At 51.9% G+C, this 27,180-nt stretch overlaps 2 protein-coding genes across 5 annotated transcripts; one reads left to right on the top strand and one right to left on the bottom strand.

The window, feature by feature from the left end:
* The first annotated feature begins 27 nt into the window (after positions 1-27).
* LOC122388381 (Golgi-associated PDZ and coiled-coil motif-containing protein-like) lies at positions 28-27,180 on the top strand. Of its 4 annotated transcripts, none has more exons than XM_043379416.1 (11): positions 28-64; positions 913-1,030; positions 1,165-1,337; positions 13,660-13,827; positions 14,737-14,912; positions 15,241-15,366; positions 19,995-20,091; positions 20,528-20,653; positions 21,005-21,129; positions 24,239-24,398; positions 25,487-27,180. In XM_043379416.1, the coding sequence occupies exons 2-11, from the start codon at positions 943-945 to the stop codon at positions 25,658-25,660; spliced, it is 1,413 nt and encodes a 470-aa protein (XP_043235351.1). In that variant the 5' UTR covers positions 28-64; positions 913-942; the 3' UTR covers positions 25,661-27,180. The 4 variants fall into 4 exon arrangements, with proteins under 4 accessions (XP_043235351.1, XP_043235349.1, XP_043235350.1 ...); XM_043379414.1 differs by having other exon boundaries at positions 53-86; XM_043379415.1 differs by lacking the exon at positions 28-64 and adding an exon at positions 76-98.
* On the bottom strand, positions 1,669-12,233 carry LOC122388383. Its single transcript, XM_043379417.1, has 9 exons — positions 11,690-12,233; positions 6,907-7,065; positions 6,078-6,203; positions 5,448-5,552; positions 4,987-5,235; positions 4,595-4,724; positions 3,206-3,422; positions 2,797-2,905; positions 1,669-2,634 (listed from the first exon to the last, which is right to left on the bottom strand). The coding sequence occupies exons 1-9, from the start codon at positions 11,822-11,824 to the stop codon at positions 2,464-2,466; spliced, it is 1,401 nt and encodes a 466-aa protein (XP_043235352.1). The 5' UTR covers positions 11,825-12,233; the 3' UTR covers positions 1,669-2,463.

The raw sequence follows: 27,180 nt of genomic DNA, 5'->3' as shown, positions 1-27,180 counted from the left end.
AATTGATCTGCGCCTCAAAACAAGTGTGTGCATTGCTGATTCCCCTCCTACTGCTTCACAACACGTAGCAACAATATAGCAACAGTGTATTTAAATAGGTGCACAATAGGTGCTTGTTGTTTATTTATATTTACTGGGGTTTGGTTTGTCTAAAGTGAAGAACACTTCCCATTTATTAGTTTTCGTTTCAGTATTCACTGTGTAGTGCAAGGTTGACCTAGTTTTTATGTCATGCTTAATTCAAATTGATTCACTTGATACCTATTGATACATTGGGTTGATAACTTAAATATTTAATGTCTTGAGGTATCTACCTACCTACTGGTGACCCTGCCCCTGGTCACGGGCATGGCTATGGCTATCAATATTTGACAGCCTATGCTTTTAAGACTGCAACATATCAATATAGTCTGGTGCATGTTGCACTGTAGAGGAAGCAAACACTAAACAGTTCCGGATTGGAACGACCCTCTCCAGCGCAGCGAGGGTCCTCAATCCTCATCCTGGTGGTGGCCACTCAGACTCAGCTGCTGCTGGGTTGCTGAGACTCCCTTCTTTCAACTATTCCACAAATCTAACTCCCAAGATGTTAGAAGTGCATACTACATTGGTGTGATCATGTCCATCTTTACGGCATTCCAAGTCCAATGTTGGGGCCCAGGCGGCCAGGCCTGACTGGATGGTGCTCAGGGCTGGCAGTCTGGCACAAGCTTCAAGCATTTGAGCTAGATTGAGATTAAGAAACATTTTAGTTAGATGGATTACAAAGCAATATAGGCACAAAAAAAAACTGCTGAGGAATAGCTGTATCTGATGTCTCTGTTTGTTTTGTCTCAATAGTGTTTATACTGAACATGGGTTTTCATGCCATACATAGGCAGGTTACTGACGGAATTGTGCTCATGTTTTCAGTATTTTAGGCAACTACAGTTGTGAAGAGCCATGGCAGTGGCTGCAATGTCATTCCGGTGGTTGGATACTCTGGAAAAAGACTTTGATGTTGCCTTTGTTGATTTGGATACCATTTTGGGTAAGTGCAACACCTACCAGTCATGCTGGATGGAAATTGCCAAAACTACAGCTTATCAATGTGTTTTTGTCATGGACCAAGTTCTTGCTGATATGTCAGCCACCACCCCTCACGAGTCACCGCGGCTCCCGCAGGCAGCGGTATCCTGGACTCCCTGGATGAGGCGGGTGATATGCCGCCGGAGCTGGACGAGGCGCCCGGAGGCCTCACGGGCGCCGTGCGGCACAAACTGGCTGCCATGGCCTCGTGCTGGGCGCAGCTCGTCCACAAGGCGCAGACCGTCTTCCAGAACAACGCCAAGCTCGAGGTGGGTCCCAGCGACGGCCGCTCAGAGAGACGGCGTATCCAGCGGAACAGCATCACTCTGGTGTTTGTTTGAATTTATAGGCGCAAGGTACACACATAGGGACGGTGATACAGTAATGGCGATACACGAATTAGTCGATGCTTTCTTTGTTGTGTGAAAACGTTGGCAGATCAATCAGATAGTGAGAATGGATTAATGTAATAAACCGAAAAAGCGTAAAACACGCCATGTAGTTGCATTCCATCGAGATGCCCTGTCCCCTGAGCAATCTTCATTCTGGAGGATGCTCCTCTGGAAAGCTGTTTTGTCATTATAAATCAAACATCTTTCATAACTTTGTAACAATCCATCTTTATTACAGTTAAAACGTATAAAAACACATCTCGCACGTGATCGTCCACTCTCGACGTAAACGTGCTCGTAAACACAAACCTCATAATCATTAAAAGTTTGATTGACGTTGAACAGAAACACGTGAAGTGTAGAGAAGGACCCTAGCTGATGACACAATGGCGCTCGGAAGCTTCCTGGCTTCTTCGTATTGAGTTTATAGACCATCAGACGGCGCTGGTAGATATTGGCTCGCACACGCACTGGAGTGTCACCGTTCAGCGGCGGCGCCCTAGCCGATGACACGACAGTGGTGCTCGGAAGCCACCTGGCTTCTTCATACGGAGTTTGTAGACCGTGTAGGTATCGGACGGCGCTGGTACTGGTAGGTGGTGGCTCGCACACGCCCTGGGGTGTCACCGTTCGGCGGCAGCGCCCGGTGTCGACGGTGCTGCGTTCACTGTCACCCTGAACACTGATAGCGCTGTGCTTCATCCCGGTCATCGAAACTCCCGAGTGTAGTGTCCGTAGTTCAGTGTCCTCTTACACAGTGCCCCTCGGGGAAAGGATGACATGTCTATTTTTCCACGAGCTTGAATAGCCGTTCGTGCGATTAGCCGTTTCTATGAACGGGCTACCTTACCGGGCGAAGAAGACTGAGTGAACCACCATCATATTCTGCGCTGGCTTATTTTACATTCCGTAAATTATGACTGAGAGGTGTGTACAAGGCGTGGGCTCGTGCACCGCTGCTGAGCTGGCGTCGGTGTGAGCGCGGTGCGGACGGTGTCGGCTGTCAGGTGGTCTGTCCGCCGGCCAGCTTCAGCTCGATGTCGCGCAGCTGACTGCTGATGTTGCTGAACATGTGTCCCATCTGGGCGGCCAGCTCGGCGTCAATGTGGTCCGGGGAGGCGCCGGCCGTGTCCGGGGGCGCCTTCAGCAGACTGTACAGCGCGGTCAGCTTGGCCTGCCGACACACGGAGAGGGTAGGGGGAGGAAAGAGACCGCCCGTCAGGGTCGTATAAGATAATGACTATCCAAGGACGAAGGAAGTATAGGTACAAAGCATGTGGTTAAATAAGATATAACGTAATTTTATCGCGTTGAAATTAGGTTTTGAGCAGCTTACGTTCAGTTTGCTGAAGCCCTGGTCGATGTCGCTCTCCATCTGTCCGAGTTTGGCCGTCACGTTGCCCTGTCCGCTGACGGCCTCCTCCAGTTTGGTGGACAGCACGTACCTGGCCATACAGAGTCCGTCATAGTATACAGCACTTACACTGCCCTGGCCGCTGACGTGCGACTACGAAGGTACGAGCGATGGTACGAGAGCCACTATAGCGCCGCACCTGAATTCACGTATTTTCCATTCTTTATTATAAGATGCTGCAACAACAGTGCCAATCAGGGATAAGCTCGAGCCCATAATTACTTTGGGACTCCATGAGACACCGCTACGTGCCACATGTCCCGGGATCTGCACTAACAACAGCTACTTTCTATCTGCCTGAAATAGACCAACAGTCCATCTGTCACGTTACCACATATCCGAATCGAAGACGTCATATAGTATGGCCTCCAGTGCGGTGATGACGCTGTCGTGCGCTGCCACCTGTCGGTCGCCGCCGGCGTCGGCCCCCTGTCCGTCAGTGGCGGCTGTCTGCAGGCGCAGAATCTTCTCGGCCACCTCCTCCAGGTGGTCGCGCCGCTCGAAGAAGCGCGTGCGCAGCGACGAGGCCATGGTGGCCAGGTTCTCCTCTGCCGGAGCGGAACGTCGTCAGCGGAGACACGACTCGGGAGTTGTTACGGAGCAACGTGTTTCAGCGGTGGATTGTGACGCTTCGTCGAGGGTTTTAGAGCTCAGATGCCGTGGTTTGTCCATATCTACAGATCACCTATCCTGTGGCAGAGCTGATCTCAAAGACATCGCAAAGAAGCTATTGACGGGAAGATCTGAGAGAGGTGCGATAATATAGAGCTGTCATTGAGGTCGGCTGTGTCGGATGGCTGAGCTACCTGAAGGTCGATCCGCCCTATCTCTGCCCCCGCGAATACCAGCAGTACGCGCTGTCCAGGGACTCCAGCTCACCACTACCGAACCGGTAGGGGGCGCTAGGAGCGCGACGGTCACCATGAGGTGGATACTTGCGGCGAGGCAGCCAGGGCGCATTGAGAGACGAAGCGAGAAGTATGAGTGAGATCGATCCACCTGTACTCGAGGTCGCTTTTAGAGGCGACCTCGAGTACAGGTGGTACAGGTGGTACAGGTGGTACATATCAACTACAGTGATATTTGATCATTTATTGGCTCTGGCTTTATAGCAGACTTTTCAAAATGTTATTAAGCGAATCTGCAGTCTGGAGCGCTGTCGGTCGTAAAGAGCTCAGCATGTAACCTAAGGAAATGATGCTCTCACGCTGCTCGGCATTTAACGTCAGGACATGTCATGTGACGTCAGAATATATCGTGTAGCATCAGGATGCCTTTTGAGAACTATCGTGCTCAGTCAAGCCCCCGCTGCACTCTCCGCCGAAACTCGCATTACGATGCGTCTCGGCTGTGTGGGCTGATGTTTCTGACGAGATCCGTCTGCTGTCGGTGCCCACACAGCAGTCAGGGTCACTGAGTGCCTGGGCGCTCCATCACCGGGGGGGGGGGGGGGGGCATGTAAGCCATCGGCTTCTGTCCTCTGACTTATGGAAACTACCGTATCTACCGCAGTATCCACCGCGGTATCCATGCTTCCCTACATGATAGGGGATGGTAGGCAACCATGCGTTGAATCGTATCGGTTTTCATTTGGGGTCATTCGTACGGTAGCATGCTTGTATGAATTTATCCATTCAAAATGATTAATCTCAATTATTGCTTGTTAGATAGAATGGCGTGCTGCTGAGCCCCCTAATTAAGTTCAACTCCGTGGTCATACTTAGTCCTCTGAACTTGTATCCGACGCGCCCGTCCAGCCACTCCAGGCCCTCCTCGAGCTGCAGGCTGACTTGAAAAATCTGCCTCTCCACCGCTCTGAGCAGCCGCAGCGCCGGCAGGAGCCCCTTCGTCTGGGGACATAGTGGGACGCGAACAGCTGGAGCGCACGATGCCATGGGTTACAACGTGCCTCTTATTCCCAGCAAACTACTGTCTGGCCATGAGTTTCGCAGTGCATCTGTCAGCGACACCAATGACGATGCGCTCAACACACTAATGCGTACGAGCTCCGTGATCTGGACCCTAGTATTCGTCTATTTGTTGGTGCACTGTGTAAGGTCAATCCGTCCCTATCCGGGTCCGGCAGCCCCTGCTGCAGTCTCAGCTCCCCACCTTTGAGCGGCCAGCGGTGACGGCCCCGCTCTCCGGCGGCGGTTGGTCCGTGTCTCCGGCAGCGTCTCCACCGTCCTCGTCCTCCGGCGGGGCGGTCCCGCGTCCCTCTGTCCGGTCGGCCGCGCTCCCGCCACTGTCCCCACACTGGAGCCGCTCCATGCCGTCCGCCAGCCGGCGCAGAGCGGCCGTGACGTCACTGGCTCCCTGGCTGCTGGTGACGTCATCGGTGACAGCAGGCTGCTGCACTCTCTGATGGACCGGGAAGGGTGGATGTGTAAGTTCCTAGCCAATGGAGTAAGTCCTTCACGCTGATGCTCAATTTTGCTTCAGATGAGGTAGAAGTCTGTTGAATGGATGGGAGCTTGCCAGCTGATTGCTTTCATTGATTTGATTTATACGATGGTCTACATTGTTTCAGATATCCTGCTATGTGTGGGCCACAGGTTGGCATTATTACTCACTGTTATCTGTTCAGTTGTCGCTGGATCAGAGGGGACGCCGTTCCGGAGGACTTGGAGCTGGCTCTCCAGAGTTGTGATCTTCTGATTTATTTCATCTAAATTTCCCTGAGGACAGCAATAGCATTTAAGTCTTTTTTCTGCTCTACGCCTTCATGCAGAGTTTGTTTATTCATTAGCATATCAGTATGTAATGTGTATTATGCATTGTTTTCCTATGTCCTTCAGAAATAAAGAACCTGCCACCCCCCGTGACCCGACCTGATCTGATGCGTCTTGTAACCTGACCCTGAGTCCCTGACCTGCCGCGGGCCTTGACCTGACCCTAACCTATCAGTGGCCCTGACGCGGCCGTGACCTGCCGCGGGCCGTAACCTGACCCTGACCTGCCGCGGGCCGTAACCTGACCCTGACCTGCCGCGGGCCGTAACCTGACCCTGACCTGCCGCGGGCTGTATCCTGACCCTTGACCTGCCGCGGGCCGTAACCTGACCCTGACCTGCCGCCGGCTGTGACCTGACCCTGACCTGCCGCGGGCTGTGACCTGACCCTGACCTGCCGCCGGCTGTGACCTGACCCTGACCTGCCGCGGGCCGTAACCTGACCCTGACCTGCCGCCGGCTGTGACCTGACCTGGAGACTGGAGTCGAGCTGTAGGAGCTGGCCGTTGACCTCTGTGAGGAGCAGGGCGGTCCGCTCCAGCTGAGCCCCCTGGCGGCGGCTGGTGGCGTCCTCCTTGATGTCTCTGCCGATCAACACCTGGAGCGGAGACAGGGGTTATCCTCAGGCAGTGCCCAGGGGCGGCTGCGGGGTGACTGAACTGTGACCTGCGGTCGGAAGGGGTAATTTGCTAGGTTGCGCCGAGTTCACTGACTAATCATTTATAGCCATCACATGATTCACGTCTTAACTCGTCTGCTCTGTATCCCAGGCACATACGGTGCCGAGTCGCGCTGTTCTGAGCCGCACCGATCACCCTGAGGTCGACTCTCTGTACTTTGGCCGGGCCGTTTTCCCGGTATTTACAATCGCCGGCGTCTGGCGCCGGCCGTGACGCATGTTTGTCCGACCCACCGGACGTGGATGCTGCCACACTGTCTCCATGAGCGCCGCACGGCCGTATATTGACGCACTGGTGTGCCACCGGCGGATATCATCGCCCTCTGTTGTTTGTTGGAACTAGTGGCCTGTGACTGATGACCACCCAGCTGGTCACTTCTACCCTTCCAACGGCGCTGTCTCAGCAATTGAGGCCAGCTGAAGTCACTGACGAGTTAATGAGCCTACTGCGCACAATACGTTATATTTTTGTTTTGTTTTAGGAACCTAAAACTTCCTGTGTTTCCTATTTCGGTGTCGCTCAGGGTAGACGGTTTGCGGGAGGACGCTCCCACCTCATCCTTCCACTGCGCGCTAATTGAACCTAACAAGGTTTAGTCTAGTGCCGCCGGGCAGTATCTACCTCCTGAAGACGGTCCATCTTGAGGTCCATCTTGGTCTCGATGCGCTCCAGCTCCAGCGCCACCTTGTCCAGCTGCTGGCGGACCGAGTCCAGGTCCTGACGCTGCTGACGCCGCACGGCATCCTCCGAGTCCAGCCAGGCGGCCAGCCGGCGCAGAACCTGCGGCAAGATAGAACCTCAGTGTGAGTGGTATGTACGGCTCTCGCGAGATTAAACGGTTGGTTTTGCCCTTTTACATTTCCGGCTATATCTTAGAAACTAATCGATCTACGATGAAGCCATTTTAAACGATCATGGCAGGCTTATGAACGAACAACTCTATCGCATCTTCAACACTCAAAAGGTTAAGACGATCAAGATATCGCCTGAAGTATACTAAATTTCATAGGCGCAAAACCTGCCGCTAAAACCCGCGAGACCTGTACCTACTGAAGAAGATTGCAGGGGGGGGGGAAGGGGTGACAGCCAGGAGACGGAGGATGGTGGATATGACGAAGCAGCGCAGCGAACGATGAACTTAAACTTGTTTTAGACTGAAAAACTTTTGACAAGAGAGCTGCTTCGCAGAAGAGCAGCTGGACTTTATTGCTGACAAGTGACATATCAAACATTAGCGTGATATGCTAACAAGTTAGTAATGACGCTAGTGCTGATTTCTGTCACAGCTTGTTTACGATAATCTGATCACACGATTGCGCTGAATTTTGTTGATCCAAGCATGTTTTGTTTATCCGGGAGGTCGCATGTCTCTGCACATGTGTTCAACATAGGCCAACGTCGCCGAGTACTCCCCTGGGTAGTCGGGCTTTCCGTGTTGCGCCCGCGTTTGTGTTTATCAGTTAGGCCTGTTTGAGAACAGCGAGTCTCCTGCAATCCATGCAACATTGTTCCGGGTCCCAGCTCCCGCAAAGTTGACCTTTGTTGGAGATGTAGCTGGTACATTTGACTTCTTCAAAGAGCTGGCAACGCATACTCGCCATTTCTGCTGATCATTCTACTGATTATTATTAATTCTCTTCACTGAATCGTGTTCTGATGTGTTTTTTTTTTTTTGTTGTCGGTCTTGATGTCCATATGATTCCGCGTCCTCGAACACAGTTAATTTATGAGCATGATTAGGTACAGTGTTGGAAATGAGGCCCCGTTTGTGTTTCCCAGTGGGTCAAAAAGATTTACTTCTCTTTCATTATATATTACCACATGCCGAGATATCCCTTTAACATTAGCACGTGCATTTGGGAAATGACTTCGGCCCGCCTCGGCTAATGTTGAAGGTATTTGGGAAACGATTCGGCCCTAGGGCTTTTTGATTTTCCCAGACAAAGTTTTACTGAATATTCTGAGCGGAAGAACCAATTCCAAAGAAGATATTTACGAATTGTGTGTTCACTAACAGCATCAGCAAAAGTAAGTGACTGCGTGTTTACTTACTTTTGCTGTCAACGTACTTCAACTATAAACAAGGGTATCGTTCCAATGCCAATTTATTTATTGCTGCAGAACATGGTCAGAATAGTCATTATCACAACATAATGCACGCAAAAAACGAACACTTAAAATGCGCAAAGCATCTTAACGAGCCACAATGAAACATTTGATATTGTTCCAACTGGGATCCAAGACTCGTTTGATTCAGCGTTTCACCCAATATTCAGTTTTCATCACGGTTTCCTCACTCTTGCACCGGACTCCATATACTTCTTTGTTCTAACTTAGTGATCCAGCTAGCATGATTCAAGACGCGTTTGATTCAGCGTTTCACTCAATTTTCAGTTTTCCTCACGGTTTCCTCACTCCTGGACTTCATATACTTCTTTGTTCTAACTTCTGGCGCTTCACCATCTTCATCCTCAGCTTTTTTTAACCCAAAATAAGGGAAAAGTATGGAATTTCATCTTTCATTCTTAACGCAGTCCCACAATAAAAATACAAATATAATAAAAACTGTTACGCCGGTACGGCATGTGGTAAATCTCTTCCCAACCTTGGGCTGTGAAAATGCAGTTTTATTCACCTCGGTTTTTGGCTACGGACCTCGTGCCTACCGGCACTCGGTCCTCCGCACAAAAACCTCGGTGAATAAAACGCATTTTCCCAGCCCCGGTCGGGAATATATATTCCCGACCGGGGCATAAAACGAATAGGTGAATAAAACTGCATTTTCACAGCCCAAGGTTGGGAAGAGATTTACCCAAGATTTACCACATGCCGTACCGGCGCAACAGTTAATATCATATTCATTTGATATTTTACACTTTAATCTTAACATTGTGTTAATATTATATTAATACTATGTTCATATTTATAGTCATCGTGGTTATTTTTTGTGTTTTTCATTATTGGGCTGCGTTGAGTATGAAAGATGAGATTCACTACTTCCCCCTTATTTAGGGTTTGAAAAGGCTGAGGATGAAGATGGTGAAGAGCCGGTGAAGAGCCAAAAGTTAGAATAAAGATATGGAGTCCAGCAGGAGTGAGGAAACCTTGAGGAAAACTAAAAATTGGGTGAAACGCTGAATCAAACGCGTCTTGGATGCCAGCTGGAACAATATCAAATGTTTCATTGTGGCACGTTAAGATGCTTCACGCATTTTAATTGTTCGTTTTTTGCGTGCATTATGTAGAAATAATTATTATTCCGACCATGTTCTGCAGCAATAAATACATTGGCATTGGAACGATAACCTTGTTTAGTTGAATAACGTTGACAGCAAAAGTAAGTAAACACGCAGTCACTTACTTTTGCTGTTGCTGTTAGTGAACACAAAATCCGTAAATATCTTCTTTGAAATTGGTTCTTCCGCCCAGAATATTCAGTAAAACTTTGTCTGGGAAAATCAAAAAGCCCTAGGGCCGAATCGTTTCCCAAATACCTTCAACATTAGCCGAGGCGGGCCGAAGCCATTTCCCAAATGCACGTGCTAATGTTGAAGGGATATCTCGGCATGTGGTAAAAATATATCCTCCCTTCAATTTCTATCATCTAGGAGGCTGCGAGCAATGATGATATTGGGCTGTCTCTCCCATGCTTTCCACCCGCCCAGCAATTTTTCAACGATTTTTCTTCTTCTGCAGTTTGTTTAAACACATGTTATCAGTTATATGAAAGTCTATGAACCCTGATGGGAAAAAAGCTACTCCCCGATTTCATTTTATTCCCCGCCTGATAAGGGAATTCCAACACTGTGCAATGTGCATGAATGCCATTGATAAGTGCATAGGTATTAGCTACTCGACATGCATATGTCCTACGATTCATATTACATCGATGGGAAACTTCATTCTTTCATAAAAATGTTGGTATTTGAACAGGCGAAGTAACTGATAAAATAGAACGCAACAAAATCAACTTACGAAAGAAAAGGAGACATGACGAAGCTCTAGCGAAGGGGTCAGCTGCACAACTAAAGATCTATTTCACTCGATCAATCACTTGACGCATACCAAAGGCAAATAGCGCTCCTCATGAGGTAAACTACGTCACGACTATGCCTAAGTGCGTATTTTGAAACGCACCCTTTATACCTGTCCTTTCTGTTGTCGTTTTTTTCCGATCGCTCTGTTCGACTAAACCAAGGCGTATGGGACTTCAGACCATGTTTATGTAAAATGCGTCTGTTCTCCAATCCGTTTCTGTAGACAGCTAAGCCTAGATAGTGTCCGTAATGAAAGAGAAGTTACACCGTTATTTGCCATGCCTTGCAGGGATGCCTTGCATACCTCCAGCTCTCTTGCGCATCAGTCTTCTTACTTTGTTTGCAGTTTTATTAGTTACATTCGATTCACCCGTCTGTGATGCAGACTGGCGTTTTCTGTGGTCCCACGGCTGCCGCTGGACCTGGGATTGGTCCGTGGTCCCGCGGCTGCCGCTGGACCTGGGATTGGTCCGTGGTCTTACTACCGCTGGACTTGGGATTAGTCCGGAGTCTTACTACCGCTGGACCTGGGATTAGTCCGGAGTCTTACTACCGCTGGACCAGGGATTGGTCCGTGGTACCGCGGCTGCCGCTGGACCTGGGATTAGTCTGGAGTCTTACTACCGCTGGACCAGGGATTGGTCCGGTGTCTCGCTACCCCAGATAGATCGCTCGGGACGCGCCTGTGTTCCGTCCGGCGCGGCGCCGGTGACGTGCGGTCGGTTCGGCGACCCTCGCCTCTCCCCCGGTGTCGATCTGTGTTTGTTTATCGGGGGCGACTGGCGACTGACGCCGCGGAGACTGCTGGGAACCGGCCGAGAACGGCCGCGGTCACATCCGGTGATCTGGCGCAGCTCACCCTCTGGGTGAGACGCGGGATCTGCGCAGATAACACTGATAAACCACATTGAACTGTTCAGCAATTTGATGCTTGAGTGGAGTTCGAATAATTCCCCGTTCGACGCTTGTTAGATTAGTTGGTTTGGCTAATGATTGTTCTGTATTCATGTGATTCAATTTGATTCAACGAGGTTTCCGCTTTGCGTTTTAAATTTTCCTGCTTCCTGTCCTGATTAAATTACCGCTTGATGTCTTGACTCATCCCGATCCACGATTTTTAGACTGATAATTTGTTCGATGGTTTCGGAGTGTTGTAGTTTTTATGATAGCATACCACACTTGTTGTCCTGTTCGTCTGATCACATTTTACATGAAACCCATCAAAGTTCAGTAGTTATGATAGTGATCTGAAGCACGGGGGCTGGTGAAGAGACCAAACTCTCGTTAGATGTTCAAGGGCGACCCGCTCGAGCCACTGACCCGGTTCTCAGCTCGGTCGCCCCTGTAGCGAGCCCTGGCGCCCTTACCTGATCGCTGCTGAGTGCCGCTGGCTCCACGTCCACCGGACTGGCGCCGACAGAGCCGGTCAGCAGCGTCTGTAGCAGGACCACGGTCAGCAGGATCCCGCCGACCGCTGCTCGGCCCCGACCCCCGACGGTCATCGCGTCACCGCAGCTCGCTCGCTCCTCAGGAGACAGGCGGCCCGACTTGCCGGTCTGAGCCGATCACTTTCACAGGCGCGCACACACGTGTGGGCTCCGGCTCACTCGCGCACCGCTCACTCACGGGTCGCGCTGCTCCGTCCCGACTCACGACGCTCGGGTCGAACTCACAATACTCGGGTCCAACTCCCGGCTCACGTTTCTGCCATTCCGCGCTCGTTTCGGCACCATTCGCCCGGTCTGTCTCGGCGGGCGACTGCCGTCGTTAGTGTCGCCGCGCCGCCTTCCCCGCCGCCGTCACACCGACCACTGTTTACACTCGCCCCGCGGGGTGTGTGGTAGGCACTCCGGCGGCGGTGGATGACGCCAGACGCCGACCACGCGCTCTGGCGGGCGGCATCGGCTGGGTGATGATGTCTCGGGCGATGACGTACCCAGGGGATGAGGTGTGAACTGCTGAACTGCTGATGTCAGGGCGGTGACGTGATTCTGCTGATTGCGTAACGGTACTGAGTGATGAGCGATGCGGAGGACAGGAAGGTGTCTGTTTCATCTGTTGGGATGTGCTGCTCCAGCCCGTTCGCTGCCCAATTGGAGAGGATGGTAGGTGGTGCTGTGGTGGCGTTTAATACCTCATCAAGCAGTCTAGTTATTTTACCACGTGCCTGAAATAAAACGGAAAATGTTGACTTGATTCCAAAGCTCAGTGGTGAGAAGGTCCGTTTTTCAGTAGACACTTTTCCACCGACTGCTATGGCTGATGCTGAAGACAAATTAGTTTCCATTTTGCTTTTCGCATCCGCCTCGTATTTTAACCAGATCAAAAAGAGCTCAAAGATGATCTTAGATTACCGAGCTTCTTGGAAGATATTCTTAGATTACGGAGCTAATCTAAAAACGAAGTTGAACAAATGTGAGTACGTTATATTTTCAGAGGAAAAAACAGCAACACCAATCATAGTATCAGGACCTGCTGGTGATGCGAGGTCCTACAATGCAAACCCCCACGTGTGGAAGACGGTTTCCTGTCCCATGTTCCGCTCAGTTGCCGGCCTGCTGTCGCTCCGCGTGGGCACACCCCTGCCGGAAGCGCTGTCTCCAGCCGGGTCGGTGCTCACCGCCGCCCGTTTTTATCAGAGGCGGCCGCTCTGTGTCTGTCATCACTCATCAGGCTCTGAGCGGCGGCGGCAGTCGTCTGGCAGGCGTCTGTCGGCCGCCCCCGCCCCCGCCCCCGCCCCCGCCCCCGCCCCTGGTACGCTCCCCTGCCGCCCCAGAGGTGGTGACAACTCCCGGTGTTCGGTGTCCTTTGAAGCAGGGGAGGCGAGACATGAAGAGGTTGGTAGTAGAGGTGGCAAAATGTGGACCCGAGGACCCGGTCCAAAGAACCAGTCTGGACCCATATGGGTCCAGACCGGTTCCTGGAAATTTTCTGACGGGTCCAACCGGGTCCTACCATAAACTATACATCTTGCGCACCACACACTATTGCAAAATATTAAGCGAATGAAGTGAATGTTTCTTTGCACACAGTAGCTGATGAGTATTCCCAGTGGGAAATAGGCTGTTTTACATAATGCAACTAATGATACCTAAAAGTAGTTTGTATTAATTGACTTTTGGGGAACGGGTCCAACTGGTTCCGCGATTCCAACTAAGACCGGGTCCGACTGGTTCCAGAAATGTCCAGCCGGGTCTGGTTCGAGTCTGGTTCCCAAAATTTTCATCTTTTGCCACCTCTAGTTGGTAGGACGAGGCCCGAGCTTTGAATCGTAGAGCTGCAGCTCTGCTCTCTGCTGAGCGCGGCGCGCACTAACAGTTGTGTGTTTGGCCGACAGGCGGCGCTGGTGCAGGCGCGGGACGAGCTGCAGCAGGCGGAGGCAGCCCGCCGGGTGGCGGAGAAGGAGATGCGCGACCAGCTGCTGCAGCTGCACGCTGCCCAGCTGCAGCTGCACAAACATACAGCTGCCGCCGCCGCCGACTCCGACACCATCATGAAGAAACTGGTGAGACTGGCTCGTCTTTACTGTCTTTTGGATACCCCGTGAGGTTTTAGCGAGTTGTGAGCTCCATGGAAATCGTTTCGTAATTATCCGGGCATCTTTTACAAGAAAGTCAACTTGTTTAGCATGTGATCACTAGAATCCATGCCTGCATGTTCATGTGATGCGAAGATGTGACGCTTGCCTGCACCCTGGAGTACGTTCTTTCTTTCCATAGTTAAAGGGACTATCCCACCTTCAAAAAAGTACCATTTAGGATTCGGAAATGTTACTCATGATATTGTGACGAATTCTGCAAGGTTTTACGCGTTTTCATTGTATACTTTTTGAGATATTGTGACTTTTATATTTCATCGTGACGTCATTTAGATCGGATCTGTGAAGTAATGAAGGATTTACTTCATGTCAATGTGGGGGGAATTTGGCAGCAAATATAGGTATTTGCTCTCAAATATGACGCGGCTCATACAATAACAAGTGTCTCTGATTAGCTTATTCGTAAATCAAGTGAAACTTCACATACGTGACAGGCGTTCAAAATGCAAATGACGTCATCAAACGGCCGTTAATAGTTAAGAGATAGGGCCTTAGCCAAGGCCCACTTTTCAAATGAAGGGAACGAATTTCTTTAACACCACGAAACTGAGGATATTGCAACCAGGATATATAGTGGTTTCTGAACCTGGCCTCCAACTTGGCTATCTCAACTCAGAACTAATGCAAAGGTGTGACAGTCCCTTTAATGGCATCGACCTTCACCGTCTGATAACTGCGCGTTCCCCAGGACTCTGACCTATACTGACCGCGTGCTCCCCAGGACTCTGATCTGTACCGTGTGATCTCAGAACTGACCTGTACTGTCCGTGTCCCCACTCCCCAGGACCTGACCTATACTGACCGTGTGCTCCCCAGGACTCTGACCTGTACCTGCGGCGCCGTGACCTGCTCCGGGAGGAGAAGATGGTGTCTGAGCTGCAGCGTCTGCGCTCCGAGGTGGACCAGCTGAACGCCTACATCGTCAGCCTGCAGAGCGAGGTGGTTGGCTGCCGGCTGGCCGCCAAGTACATGGACAAGGAGCTGGCCGGAAGGTGGGCGGACGGAGCGCGGGAGTCGTCACAGGGAGTGGCCATGCTGCAGGGTGTGTCACGTTGAGCAGTGCATGCATATGACATGCCCTTACTCATGGGATAGGAGATAGGTTCACATGCCATATGCCATCATTTGGATACAATAGCCAGCGTATCCAGCTTTGCCTTTGGCTCTGTACCGATCTTGTATCCGCCGCTGTGCCCCGATAGGATCCAACAAATTCAGCTATCCATCTGGTTCCGTGCTGACCTCCGCTATGTCCCGGCAGGCTCCACTGAATCTTGCTGTCTCTCTGGGTCCGTACTGACCATGTTTCCACCACTGCAGGATCCAGCAGATCCAGCTGCTGGGCCGGGGTCTGCACGGCCCCGAGCACGACCGGCTGTGGGCGCAGCTGGAGGCCGAGATTCAGCTGCACCGACACAAGACGCTCATCAGGGCATGCCGCAGCAGGTGCGTACGGCTAGACCTGTCCAAAAAAAACCAACTTTTCGATGGACAAGCTCCCCTGGTGTTTTCCCATTGCTAGATGGCCCAATAGCTAGCACACCGAATTTCAGCCCTCTAGCTAAACCCTCGACCCTAGCGCAAGAGCGTCAAAGTTTTCCGGTGCGAAGTACACAGAGAAGGTCATTCTCCGGTGTGAGTCCTGCAGTTGTCGTGTCAGCAGCACTACGCATAAATGTAAAATAATGTGTGGTGAGATCCGTGTCATGGTCTGCGCCCCCCTCCCCCCCCCCCCACCTATATCCCCGCGCCGCCCCTGTGCCGCCTTCGCCATATTACCGGAGGGGTTGGGTCACGTGACCACGCTGACCTGGGAGCCGCGACCGGTCGGCGCGGTCACTTGTCCCCCGGTCACCGACCGCACCGCAGCGCCACGCCCACCGACTCTACTGCACCGCTACCAGCTACGTAACTGAGGTTAGTGTGTTTGTTTAATGTTGCCTCGTCAGCATAAAATATGCACCAAAAACGATAAAAGCACTAATTTGTTTTGTCGCATGAATAGTGGACATTTTCAGTCGTTTCATTTCCACATCTCACTTTTAAATATGGGCTGCTTTCTGTTTTGTGCTATGCTGGGTTCCCATGAAAATCTTCACACAAAACAGCTGCAATAACCCAGCAGCTAATATAGATAATTTAATTGATGGTCGCTTTCAAATTAAATCGTGCTCATTTTTGGTAGATACATTTCGGATTCATTTGTATACCGGTAATAGAAATGGACCCATCTTATTTCTCTCGCTTTCAGACTGTTCCTGGCCACTCGTTCGTGCCATGCCGACCACTCGAGGCGGCAGAGAAACTGGGTTTACCAGCCCGAGGAGATCGGGGAAGGCTCATCCAGCACGCCGATCCCGAAGCAGAGCCAGCATATGGCTTGTGGGTAAAACCATTGAGGCGTTTCACCCTACCCAGCTGCCTACCAGGAGAGAATGTCTACAACGGCTCTTCTACCTGGAGGAAATCGAGGTAGGCGTCGTCAGCATCAGGAGGCTGGCGTCCAAGGTCGCCGATGAAGCGCTGGCTCTGTACGCTGCTGCAACGCTTACAACTGTCCGCCCCGACAAAGCTACAGACGTCATCATAAAGCTGCACAACCAGTGGGCCGGGCTGAAGAAGAGCAGGAACCGGGATTCTGCGATTGAGAGGAAGAAGAGGCGGCAATTCGAGACATTCATCAACAAACTGTGTGACCTGACAACCGAAACCGCCGTGCGGGACATTCAGCAGGATCGGCTCAGGGATAAAGCGGATAAACAAATGGACCTGAAATTTCTGCGAGACCAACGCAAGGATCGTAAGATGCACCTGGCTTGCGAAGACACCAGCTACAAAGCAAGGGTCATCCGGAAGCGGAAGCGAGAAGCTCCAGCAGTAGCACCGCAGCTGTCCAAAAGTGCAGCTGACGCAGCCGACACCACGGACGCAGGGCTGGCACAAGACGAGGGCGCGGCAGAAGAGGATGTGCAAGACGATGCTGACTACGTCGCCCCCGTAGGTCGGCCTTCGCGATGCAGCAGTGTCACGCTGCATCTCCCCAAGAGAGTCGCGGACGCCGCAGTGTCCAGTGCACTAGACCGGAACAAGGTCACTGATGGCGCTGCAACGTATCTGCTGGCGGCTGCCATTCAGTCCGGTGGAGGTGACCTGCAACAGTTCCGGCTCAGTCGATCAACGGTGCGGCGCCAGCGATCTGCCAACCGTAACCAGCAGGCTATACGAATTAAAGAAGACTTCTCACCGCCTGTTGACTCCACCATACATTGGGACGGTAAGCTGTTAGAAGATAAAGATGGTAAGGGCGAACGGCTGGCCGTCATGGTGTCAGGCAACACATCTCAGTGCAACCAAGGCAAGATTCTATCGGCGCGCAAGATCAGCGATGGAACCGGTGAATCGCAAGCATCCGAGGCCCTGCAGTGCATCCAGGACTGGAAGTTGAAAGACAGTGTGCGCGCTATGTCGTTTGATACGACCGCATCTAACACTGGCTGGGAAAAGGGAGCAGCGATCAGGCTGGAGGCCAAGCTATCCAAGAAGCTGCTGTACACGCCCTGTCGACACCATATTCAAGAGCTGTCCGCTAAGGCTGTGTGGGTATTACTGTTCGGCAAGGACCAAACGCCTGAAACAAAGCTGTTCAAAGTGTTTAAAAATGTCTGGTCGAAGCTGAACAAAACGCAGTATGAGACCCTGCAACTAGAGGAAGACGATTTGAAGCAACAAGCGACAAAGGTGCTGACAGTGCTGGCCTGCATCCGTGGGAAGAAGCAGTTGCGTGCGGACTACGAAGAGTCTGCGTCCCTTGCAGTTATAGCTCTGGGCGGTGACTCGACAGAGGCAAACGGCGCTGCATCTGTGCGCTTCAAGAAACCGGGTGCCTGCCACAAGGCGCGCTGGATGGCCCACGTCATCTACGGCATCAAGATGTTCTTGTTCCGACATCAGCTACTGGAGCTGGGCATCATCTCCAAGGACATGCACGACAAGCTGCGGCGGTTCGCTGTGTTTGTCTGCCTCTTTTACGTCAAAGAGTGGCTCACCTGCACAACAGCTGCGGATGCCGCTGTCAGCGACCTCAGCAGGTACCAGGACCTCAACGTTCTCCGCAGGGTGGACCCTAAGGTAGCGGAGGCGGCAATGGAGGTGTACGGTCGCCACACCTGGTACCTCACGCAGGAGCTGGTTACCTTGGCGCTGGTCAGCTCCCTGGTGGATCCTCCAACGAAACGGCGGATGGCAGACGTCATACACGAGTATGCGACGGAGCAGGCAACCGCAACCAGAATGGGCAAGCCCGATCTCCCGACTCTGCCCACCGAGGCCGGCCAAGTGAAGGCACTGGAACTGGATGACTTCATCGGACCAGAATCCCGCACAGTGTTCGGAGTCCTCGGCATCAGCGCGGGATTTCTGCGAAAGCCGCTGCCGTGGGACGGTGATCCGGACTTTGATCGCCTGGCGACATTCGTCCTGCACCTGCGGGTTACAAACGACACTGCGGAGCGCGGAGTAAAGCTCATTAGTGACTTCATCGGCCACATCACGACCTCCGACTTCGAGCTGCAGGAGCTGCTACAGGTTGTGGAGGCGCACCGTCAGCGGTACCCAGACTACAGCAAAGCCACCTTGTCAGCCGCCGTCTGAGGCCATGAGACTGTGATTCTGTGACTGATCAGTGCTGTGCGTCTTTCATTGGCTGTGATGTGACAGAAAAGATGTGATTTAGGTTGTTTATCGTCTGTTGAGAAATGCATTTGTTTTATCGTCTCATCAACATATGTCTTTCGTACCAAATACGAGCAGCAGTGGAAACCAGACGCTGTGTTTTGGTTACCTTATATCTAAAGTAGGGTAAAGCTGCCTACCTCGGAAAAGTGACATAATGATTTGCCAGTTGTTACTTGTTTCGTATTTGTCGTTTTGTTTTGTGTCATTACCATTCCTAGGTAATGTATTATTCAATACAAATCAGACGGGTTAGACCACCTGTGCCGAGTTTACGAGCGAAGATGTGTCGATGTGTCAGACAATGACACGGATCTCACCACACATTATTTTACATTTATGCGTAGTGCTGCTGACACGACAACTGCAGGACTCGCACCGGAGAATGGCCTTCTCTGTGTACTTCGCACCGGAAAACTTTGACGCTCTTGCGCTAGGGTCGAGGGTTTAGCTAGAGGGCTGAAATTCAGTGTGCTAGCTATTGGGCCATCTAGCAATGGGAAAACACCAGGGGAGCTTGTCCAACGAAAAGTTGGTTTTTTTTGGACAGGTCTAGCGTACGGCCCGTGTGGAGACTCTGTCCAGCGCAGATTCAGTGTCCAGGTGGTTTCATTCGTTGAATAATTACTCGATTTTTGCAGTGATATCGTCAGCGATTTGTTAGCTCTAAAAGTCTTTAAAGGGACTATCCCACCTTTACATTAGGTTTGAGTTGAGATAGCCAAGTTTGCGGCGAGGTCCAGAAACCACTATCTATCTTGGTTGCAACCCCCGCGGCCTCGTGGTGTTGAAGAAATTCGTTCCCTTCATTTGAAAATGAGCCTTGCGCAAGGCCCAATCTCTTAACCATTAACGGTAATCTGATGACGTCATTTGCATTTTGAACGCCTGTTCAAGTGAAGTATCACTTGATTTACGAATAAGCCAATCAAAGACACTTTTGTTATTGTATGAGCCGAGTCATATTTGAGAGCAAATACCTATATTTGCTGCCAAATTTCCCCCACACTGACATGAAGTAAATCTTTCATTACGTCACAGATCCGATCTAAATGACGTCACGATGAAATATAAAAGTCGCAATATCTCAAAAAGTATACGATGAAAACGCGTAAAAACTTGCAGAATTCGTCACAATATCATGAGTAACATTTCCGAATCCTATACGGGACTTTTTTGAAGGTGGGATAGTCCCTTTAACTGTACTACATTGTGTCACTGCCCCATATATTGGCGCGTCTTGCACTTTTAACCGTCGCGTCCCATGCCGTCTTCCGTCTCCTTCCGTTTCACCCTACCTGATGTCGTCCCGTACTATAACCCGCTCACCCCGCTGCCACCAGGTCGTGGCGGGACCCTCCCCCGGAGCCAGCCGTGTCCGGCTCTCGGCTGGTCACCGTCACCAAGGCCGACAAGGAGGGACTCGGCATGTCCATCACGGTGAGAGGGTAGTTTAAGAGTTCGGAAGGGGGAGTCACGGAGCGGGGGAGGGAGTCACGGAGCGGGGGGTGGGGGGTCACGGAGCGGGGGGGGAGTCACGGAGCGGGGGGGGTCACGGAGCGGGGGGAGAGGGTGTCGCGGGTGGAGTTTTAATCCAGGCGGCGCTCAGCTGCGCACCGTGGGGGCGCTGAGGTCAGGCTGCCTGCCCGTTGGGTGGCAGAGGGACTTGGTCGGATGAATATTGACGGACTGCATGCTTTGTCGCTAGTTTACTGTTGAAATATGAAATAAGCCCTGCCGTGCCGTCCGTTGATTTCAGAATTGTGACTCCGCCGTATCCCCCTGCGTGACATCCAGTGGCCCCAGCCAACCTCCACCGACCCCACTGACCCACGCTAACCCCTACTGACCCTACTGCCCCCTCTCTGTCCGTTAGGGCGGCGACGACCACGGCGTGCCGATCGTCGTCTCTGCCCTGAAGCCGTCCGGTCCGGCGGCTCGCTCCGGTCAGGTGCATGTGGGCGACACTATCCTCTCCGTTAACGGCATCAGTCTGCAGCAGGTGAGGAAAGACGGCGGTGACCGGTCTGTGGTTTGCAGGGACGGGGAAGGGTTCATGTGATTCGGGATTCTTGGATTCGGGAAACTATTTTCGACATGAGTGGAATACTCCACGTGAAGTCGGTGTCTTATGAAATTTAATAATCTAAGAAAGCTCTTACTTTGTGGTACCTACTCTACTTTGGTAGCTGCTTATGGGTAGTGACTACTAATAAACAATTGGTGAATATTACTTAATTTGGCACTTTGCCAGTCTTTCTTTAGAAAGTAGTTCTTAATGTATACCCGCCTTCGTCAGGTTCGTCACGACGAGGCGGTGGAGGTGCTTAAATTCCCCCCTCACTGCCCCCAGGTTCGTCACGACGAGGCGGTGGAGGTGCTGTCCTCTGTGACGGGCGACATCCGCCTGGAGCTGCTGTACCTGCCCACGCTGCCCGAGGACGTCAGTGAGGGCATCTACGACATGGAGCGCTTCAGGTGAGGCCGGGGGATGTCAGCGCGACGTGGAGCGCTTTAGGTGAGCAGCAGACCGCCGCGGGCGGCGGAGAAAGGGCTTCAGCGGCTAGCCACCGACGGTTAGCAGCGGAGAGGCATCGACGGCACGGCCGGAACAGACTGCTGAGCGAGGCTGAGCTTGGTTTGTTCATGAAAAGTGTGGGTGACAGTTTTAGGAGGCGCTTCGTCGGTCGGTGCTGTACAGAATAATATTGCCAGGCATTATCAATCGATTGCCGTTCATTATTATTCAACTGTCGTTTTTACTAGCTTCACTAGTTAAAGCATAGCAATCGTTTCAACTGAATAATTGTATCCGATTGCAACAATTGATTATCTTCAGTTCGATTTTCCATTCGCTTCAGCGCTGTGTAAAAATGATGACATGGTAGATGTTCGGGGTTTGGCACCTCTGCCAATGAATACCGTGATTTGCAGCCTGCGAAATGTCAGCTCACTGTTGAATCACTCAACCCGTCGAAAGATGATATTTTCCCCCGCGGCAGTCGCGGGCACACCGGGCGTGTGCCAGTGGTATTCTGGCATGTTATGACAGCTCGAAGATACACGACCATGCACGCCGGAAAATAACACACACAAGCACATTCTTTCGCCTCTGTCGGACGACCTCTGTTCCAAAACACACTAAAAGCTTATTCTGCTTTGAGCAGCTTCACTAAACATTGCCGTTGGCACCTCACAAAGAGTTGGAGCGGGCGCCTCAGAGGGCGCGTCGGGACTCGTCCTGCGCAGTTGGGAGGCTCCGTGTCAGTCCAGATACGGTGTGGTGGGGTGTGACGTCCGCCACCTGGCCTGTGCTGACGCCGAGGTCACAGAACAATGAACGTTTTGGTATCCAAGGCGACTGGGATACCATACCTGTAAATCATGCCGGGCTCTGGCGAAGCCTCGAAGGGACTAGGCCAGTGCAGCTGCTCCGGGCCGTCGCTAATGGGTGACTTTGTCAAACGGGATTTTTATAAGCTTGTTACATGTGCTGGTATTTGGATGTGGGTCGATAGCACGTCATATGAAAGAGGCGACGAATCTATAAGAATATATATGTGTGCTAAAAAAAAAAAACTGTCACGGTAGGAGATGAACTCTTCTTTCTTTTGTTGCCATCCCATTGCAACTAAATTGTTGGCGCTAGTACGTAGTGGAATTACGTTCTCAGGACGTTCTGAATCCTATAAATTCTGTAGGTTATCGAGATCCCGCTGTCGTGATGAGAAGATCTTGTTGTCTTTGGTGTAAAGCCCCCGCGACAGCTGCCAGCATTCTGTCCGCTTTCGAAGCTGGGCACTTCTAACTGAGCCCTTACATAATCTCTTTCTCCTTCAAGTCGATCCTGCTTACATAAACAGGTTGTTGTCTTCTCTTCCAACAAAGTTGCTGTCTAGAATTCGCCTGAAGGCACACCACCTCGCATGTTTGAAAACCATCAACATTTGCTCCACATGTAAACTATCAAAGACCTCCAAACATTTTGTAATGGCAGCGGCTTGCTGCCTCTGAAAACACGGGCTGGCTATGGAGCTGTCAGTGTGCGTGACTCGGCGCCGCTGTGAGTCAGACGTTAGGCCCGCGCCTCACATTACCACCTGCCAGGGAACAGCGACACGCGTTATAGGCGGCGCGCCAGAGGCAGACACGCACATTCCGGGACTGACGCCGCGTCATCGTCCCCGGGGTAGGGAGGGGGCGTCACGCGGTGTGCCGGTAACTGCGCCGCTGCCGCCGAAGCTGCCAGGGGGCGGGTATTTGTGGCCGGGGGGAGGGGGCTCGAAGGACGGCGAGGAGTGACAGGGGGGACGCTGGGGACGCGGGGAAGGGGGCCCAGAGGACCTCGGAGACTGACAGAGATTGACAGGCTGGGCGGCCGTTGATGGGACTGGGAGTGTCGGCAGTCGGTCCGACTGGCACCGGCCGAGGCGTCTTCCCAGAGCTACAATATATTTACACGACCGTAGAATGCTCCACCGAGATGAATTTAAGTGTTACAAATGAAAATACCGACGATGGCAGGACAGCAATATCAAAGGACTATATACTCGCCGATAAGTTTGTGCAATTTAAAATGTTTTCTTGCCTATTTTGGTAGTATATCTAGAAATGTCACATAATTTTAATGAAAATTCTCATCCTGAAGGTACAGTCATTGCCAGTTGCTTAGTTCCTGACTGATGCATTTGAAGGGATAATGAATATACTTCAAGTGATAAGCGGAGAGAAACTTTTTTCGGACCTAGGTCTTGCCCTGAAAGGTGCCCAAGGTAGAGAGGCAGTTGCAGTGTGTGTCACCTGTTTTGATTTCGTCATACTCTGTGGTGTTTCGAACGTCGCTGAGTAATGTTGTTGGTGTCCACATCTCGGTGGCATCAGCTGTAAAAGCAGAGCGGCCATTTTTCCGCTGTGTCGCATCCCGGCGGCGGCCATAACTCCACGTGATTTGGCCGGGGTGTCAGCTGCACAGCGCTGTCCGCGGCGGGGACTAACGGCGACCGTCCACCGCCGACGGCGCTCGGCTGTCTCAGACGGACCCTCGGCTGTCTCAGACGGAACCTCGGCTGTCTTGGACCGACACTCTGCTGTCTCAGAGCGGTTCCATGCTGTCTCAGACCGTTTGCCATCTCAGACCGACTGTCTGCTGTCTCAGACCGTTTGCCATCTCAGACCGACTGTCTGCTGTCTCAGACCGTTTGCGTCTCAGACCGATTGCCTCTGTTGCCTCTGACTGGTCATTGGTCACTGTTGTCTCAGATCATCTGGTCTCTCAGACGGGTCATTTGCTCACGGTGTCTGACCCCACATCGACCCCAACCATTCACTTCATACATCATGATGACACCTGTTTGGAACCGATGACCATTCGCTGGTATTTTAATCGGGTCAGCTCTCCGTAAATACAGCTGTGCGGTCACTGGGTCACACATGTACCATATGACACCATTTTTCCCGGCCAACCGGCGCTACCGCACATCAGCGGCCGCTAACCGGTGCTGACGCGCTGTCTCCCGGGCCGTCATATACAGTATGTCTGACGGGTCTCAGTATGTTGGTACTGACACCCCGTCTCCGGGGCCGTCAGGTACAGTATGTCAGACGAGGAGGCCTTGGTGACTCCGTTGCCCCGGCCCGCCCCGGCCGGCCCCCCGCCGGTGCCGCTGGCCCGCTCCACCCCTGTCCGACGGCCCGGAGTGGCCACCAGGCGGGTACCGGAGCCCTCAGCAGCACCCGACGGCCCGCAGGTGAGAGATGGGGGGAGTGCTTTTCGCCTAATTTTAGTGCATTTTTAGTAACAATGAGTGGTAGAGATAAATGATATTTCCGAACATTATTGAAGCGATTGAGTTCAATTGTTTCATGCCCTTCACATAACAGTTCTTGAAAGTGCTAATCATTGCTAGTTTTTCCTCATTCCCTAGTTTCTACATCCAAGCACAGGATATCCAAACATTTTCACATTACCTACACCTGTATCTACCCGTACCCTCACCGCTCCCTCACTCTGTAAACACTCTTGCCGCGCCTGGTCGTCGGTGCTGGCTCCGGCGGCCCCGCGGACGGGAGTCTCTCACCGCAGTAAACACCCCCTCCCCGTCCCCGGTCGTCCCGTGTGTCCTGATGATGGCCGTGGGTGACCGGGCACAGGCCGCGCCCACCACTCCGCCAAATGACCCCCAGTCACCGTCACTCGTGCTACTACGGGATGATCGGTGAGCGCTGGGGGTCATGTAATGTGGACACTCGTGACGGGCCTGATTCAAGTCACTATCACTTCTGTCTGATTATGGCGGTTGTTTAGACGGGAGCTATTACGTCTATTCAACGATTGTGTCCCGAGATTAGGCCAGTGTGGCCAAATTGGTGATGTTGCGGGGAAAGTCACCCCCAATGAAAAGTATAATGACATCCTCAGAAATTTTAAAATTACATCATCACGACGTTTTTGTTGTGAAAGCATACCTAGTGTAGGAATACAGATTAAAAATGTTCCAATGTACGATTCGCACCGTCATACTCGTGCTGTCGCGCCTGCAATGTTGTTTTTTTTTTTACATCTTTAATGACAATATTTGGAGTTTTTTTCTTCTTTCCACCAGAGCTTGACGTCAGGCATAGTTTTCCACTTTACTTGTAAAAACTGCACCTAAAATGAGGCTGAAGACGATTTTTTTTGAAAATAGTGACATCCTCATACGACTTTTTTATACATCCTCCCCCTAACGCTAAACCAATTTGGCCACACTGGATTAGGCTGTAGCTGTGAGATGCCGCGCGTCTGGAGGCTGTATTTTGTCCCGGAGTGTGGCAGCGGTCGTTCCCGTGCTGACAGGAGGGCTCCGGGAGCGGCTCCCCGGACGGCTCGGGTCCCTCCCCGCCGCCGCCGGAGCCCGTCGCTAACGGCGGTCCGTCTCCGTCTGTCCCGGCGGCACCGCTCACCAACGGCGTCCCGGCGACCCGGCCGGCGACCCTCGACCAGCAGCTGGTCCCCTGTCGAGAGGTGTAACACCACCGACCGCCTGATCAAAGTGCTTCGCAGCAAGAATTCCAAGGTACCGTGACTATAATAGGGTGATGCTTTGGCATTTCTCCACGAGGTGACGGGAGTCTTCGTCGTATGGCGATACCACACAGAGCGGGTTGCTGTATAAGTCACGAATGGTGTTACACGAGTTATGTAACAGTTATCGGTAAAGCAATTTCTTTTGCTATCATGGTACAGGGTGGGAAAGGTTTTGCCAGTAATCCGAGTTTGCTCATGATGTGCTGCAAGAGCAAGTTTACATTACTATTAAGGTTAAATTTTGTGTGTATGTGAAGCTTTTGAACAAAACAATGCCGCTTTTATACCAAAGTAAGTTATACCATTAGGTAATATATTAATTGTTTTCAGGTTAGCCTTTTATTTTGTAGCAGAACGCCCATTAGGAATATGTGGCAGGTATGTTAAGTGTCAAGCCAGATGTACTATGTGTTTCTTGCCTCCTTCGCCATAGCTTCAGTTTTACTACGAACTCTGAACGGCGTAAACAATAAGCACTGCATTTCCAGAGATTATATGTAATAGGAGTCGAACTCTCCTGGTTGCCACCTCACCCGCGTTTTATACTGAGAGACAGCTGACGCCAGGCGTGCTGGTAAATTCCGACAATCGTGCCCTGTCCCGTCTCGCGTGTTAAATGTTACGGCAATCGTGTCGGGTAGATGCGTAACTCCTCTGAACTGTTTCGCGGAAAAAGGTACTACGCGAGTGTCCAATAATTTTCCGTGTTAACTAAGAGCCGTCGTATTTTTCTCGCGGATGCCATGAGACGCTTTTGAAATCCGGCGTAGCTATTAGCCTACACTCGGAAAATGTCAGTGGTGTTATTCTTCCATTGTTTGTATTGCGGCTAACTCCGGAGTAATTGGTGCATTTGGCCAGGTTGTGTGTCGGTGTTAGCGTGTGGAACCGGGGTCAAACTGTGTGCTGTGCTTTTCTGGCGTGGGGGAACGGATTATCGAGGTGGCGTGTTTTTCGGCGCTAAGTGCATAGCGCAGTATCGGTCCATGTGCACAAGGTTGTCGCACTCCTCTCCTGTGTATCATTGCCGCCGGTGGTGGCGCACAAGGTTGTCGCTCCGGTGGCACGCGTGTCGATGCCGGCGTTTGTTGTTCTGGGCAGTGTCGCCGGGCTCCGTTCGGGACCGGCGAGGAATGCGGGCTATTTTCGCCTCTGGTGGCGCAGCACTGCCCGCGGCCGATGGGTGCAGGACAGGGGAACTGCGCCGGAGAGGGCGGCCTCTCGGTCACTGCGCGCCACCTCAGGGCAAGGGGTGCCCCCTCAGTCGCCACCCGGGCCCGGCCGGTCGACCCGAACCGTGTGATATGGTGTCTCCCGCTCACCGTCCTGTTGCTATCTCGTCGCTCTTTACTGCTCCGCTCTGCGCTTTCTCTGTGGGTCTGTTTGGGCTAGGATTATGAGGCTTTTTGTTGCATATTTTATTTGTATTGTTAAGTTTTGTATAATAAATTGCTTTTACTCAA

The sequence above is a fragment of the Amphibalanus amphitrite genome, unplaced genomic scaffold (genome assembly GCF_019059575.1).
Source record: "Amphibalanus amphitrite isolate SeventyFive unplaced genomic scaffold, NRLGWU_Aamphi_draft 000320F_arrow, whole genome shotgun sequence".
NCBI lineage: Eukaryota > Metazoa > Arthropoda > Thecostraca > Balanomorpha > Balanidae > Amphibalanus > Amphibalanus amphitrite.
Note: the sequence above shows the minus strand (reverse complement) of the source record. Positions and strands in the feature narration are given on the sequence as shown.

Bases quoted from the DNA above. Each gene is read 5' to 3' on its own strand.
- LOC122388381 (XM_043379416.1), top strand. From the start codon at position 943: ATGGCAGTGGCTGCAATGTCATTCCGGTGGTTGGATACTCTGGAAAAA. The intron at 1,031-1,164 runs GTAAGTGCAACA...CGGCTCCCGCAG, and splicing joins TGATTTGGATACCATTTTGG to GCAGCGGTATCCTGGACTCC. The intron at 24,399-25,486 runs GTGAGAGATGGG...CCGTGCTGACAG, and splicing joins CAGCACCCGACGGCCCGCAG to GAGGGCTCCGGGAGCGGCTC.
- LOC122388383 (XM_043379417.1), bottom strand. From the start codon at position 11,824: ATGACCGTCGGGGGTCGGGGCCGAGCAGCGGTCGGCGGGATCCTGCTG. The intron at 4,725-4,986 runs GTGGGGAGCTGA...CTATGTCCCCAG, and splicing joins TCACCGCTGGCCGCTCAAAG to ACGAAGGGGCTCCTGCCGGC. The intron at 2,635-2,796 runs GTAAGCTGCTCA...GTGTGTCGGCAG, and splicing joins AGGGCTTCAGCAAACTGAAC to GCCAAGCTGACCGCGCTGTA.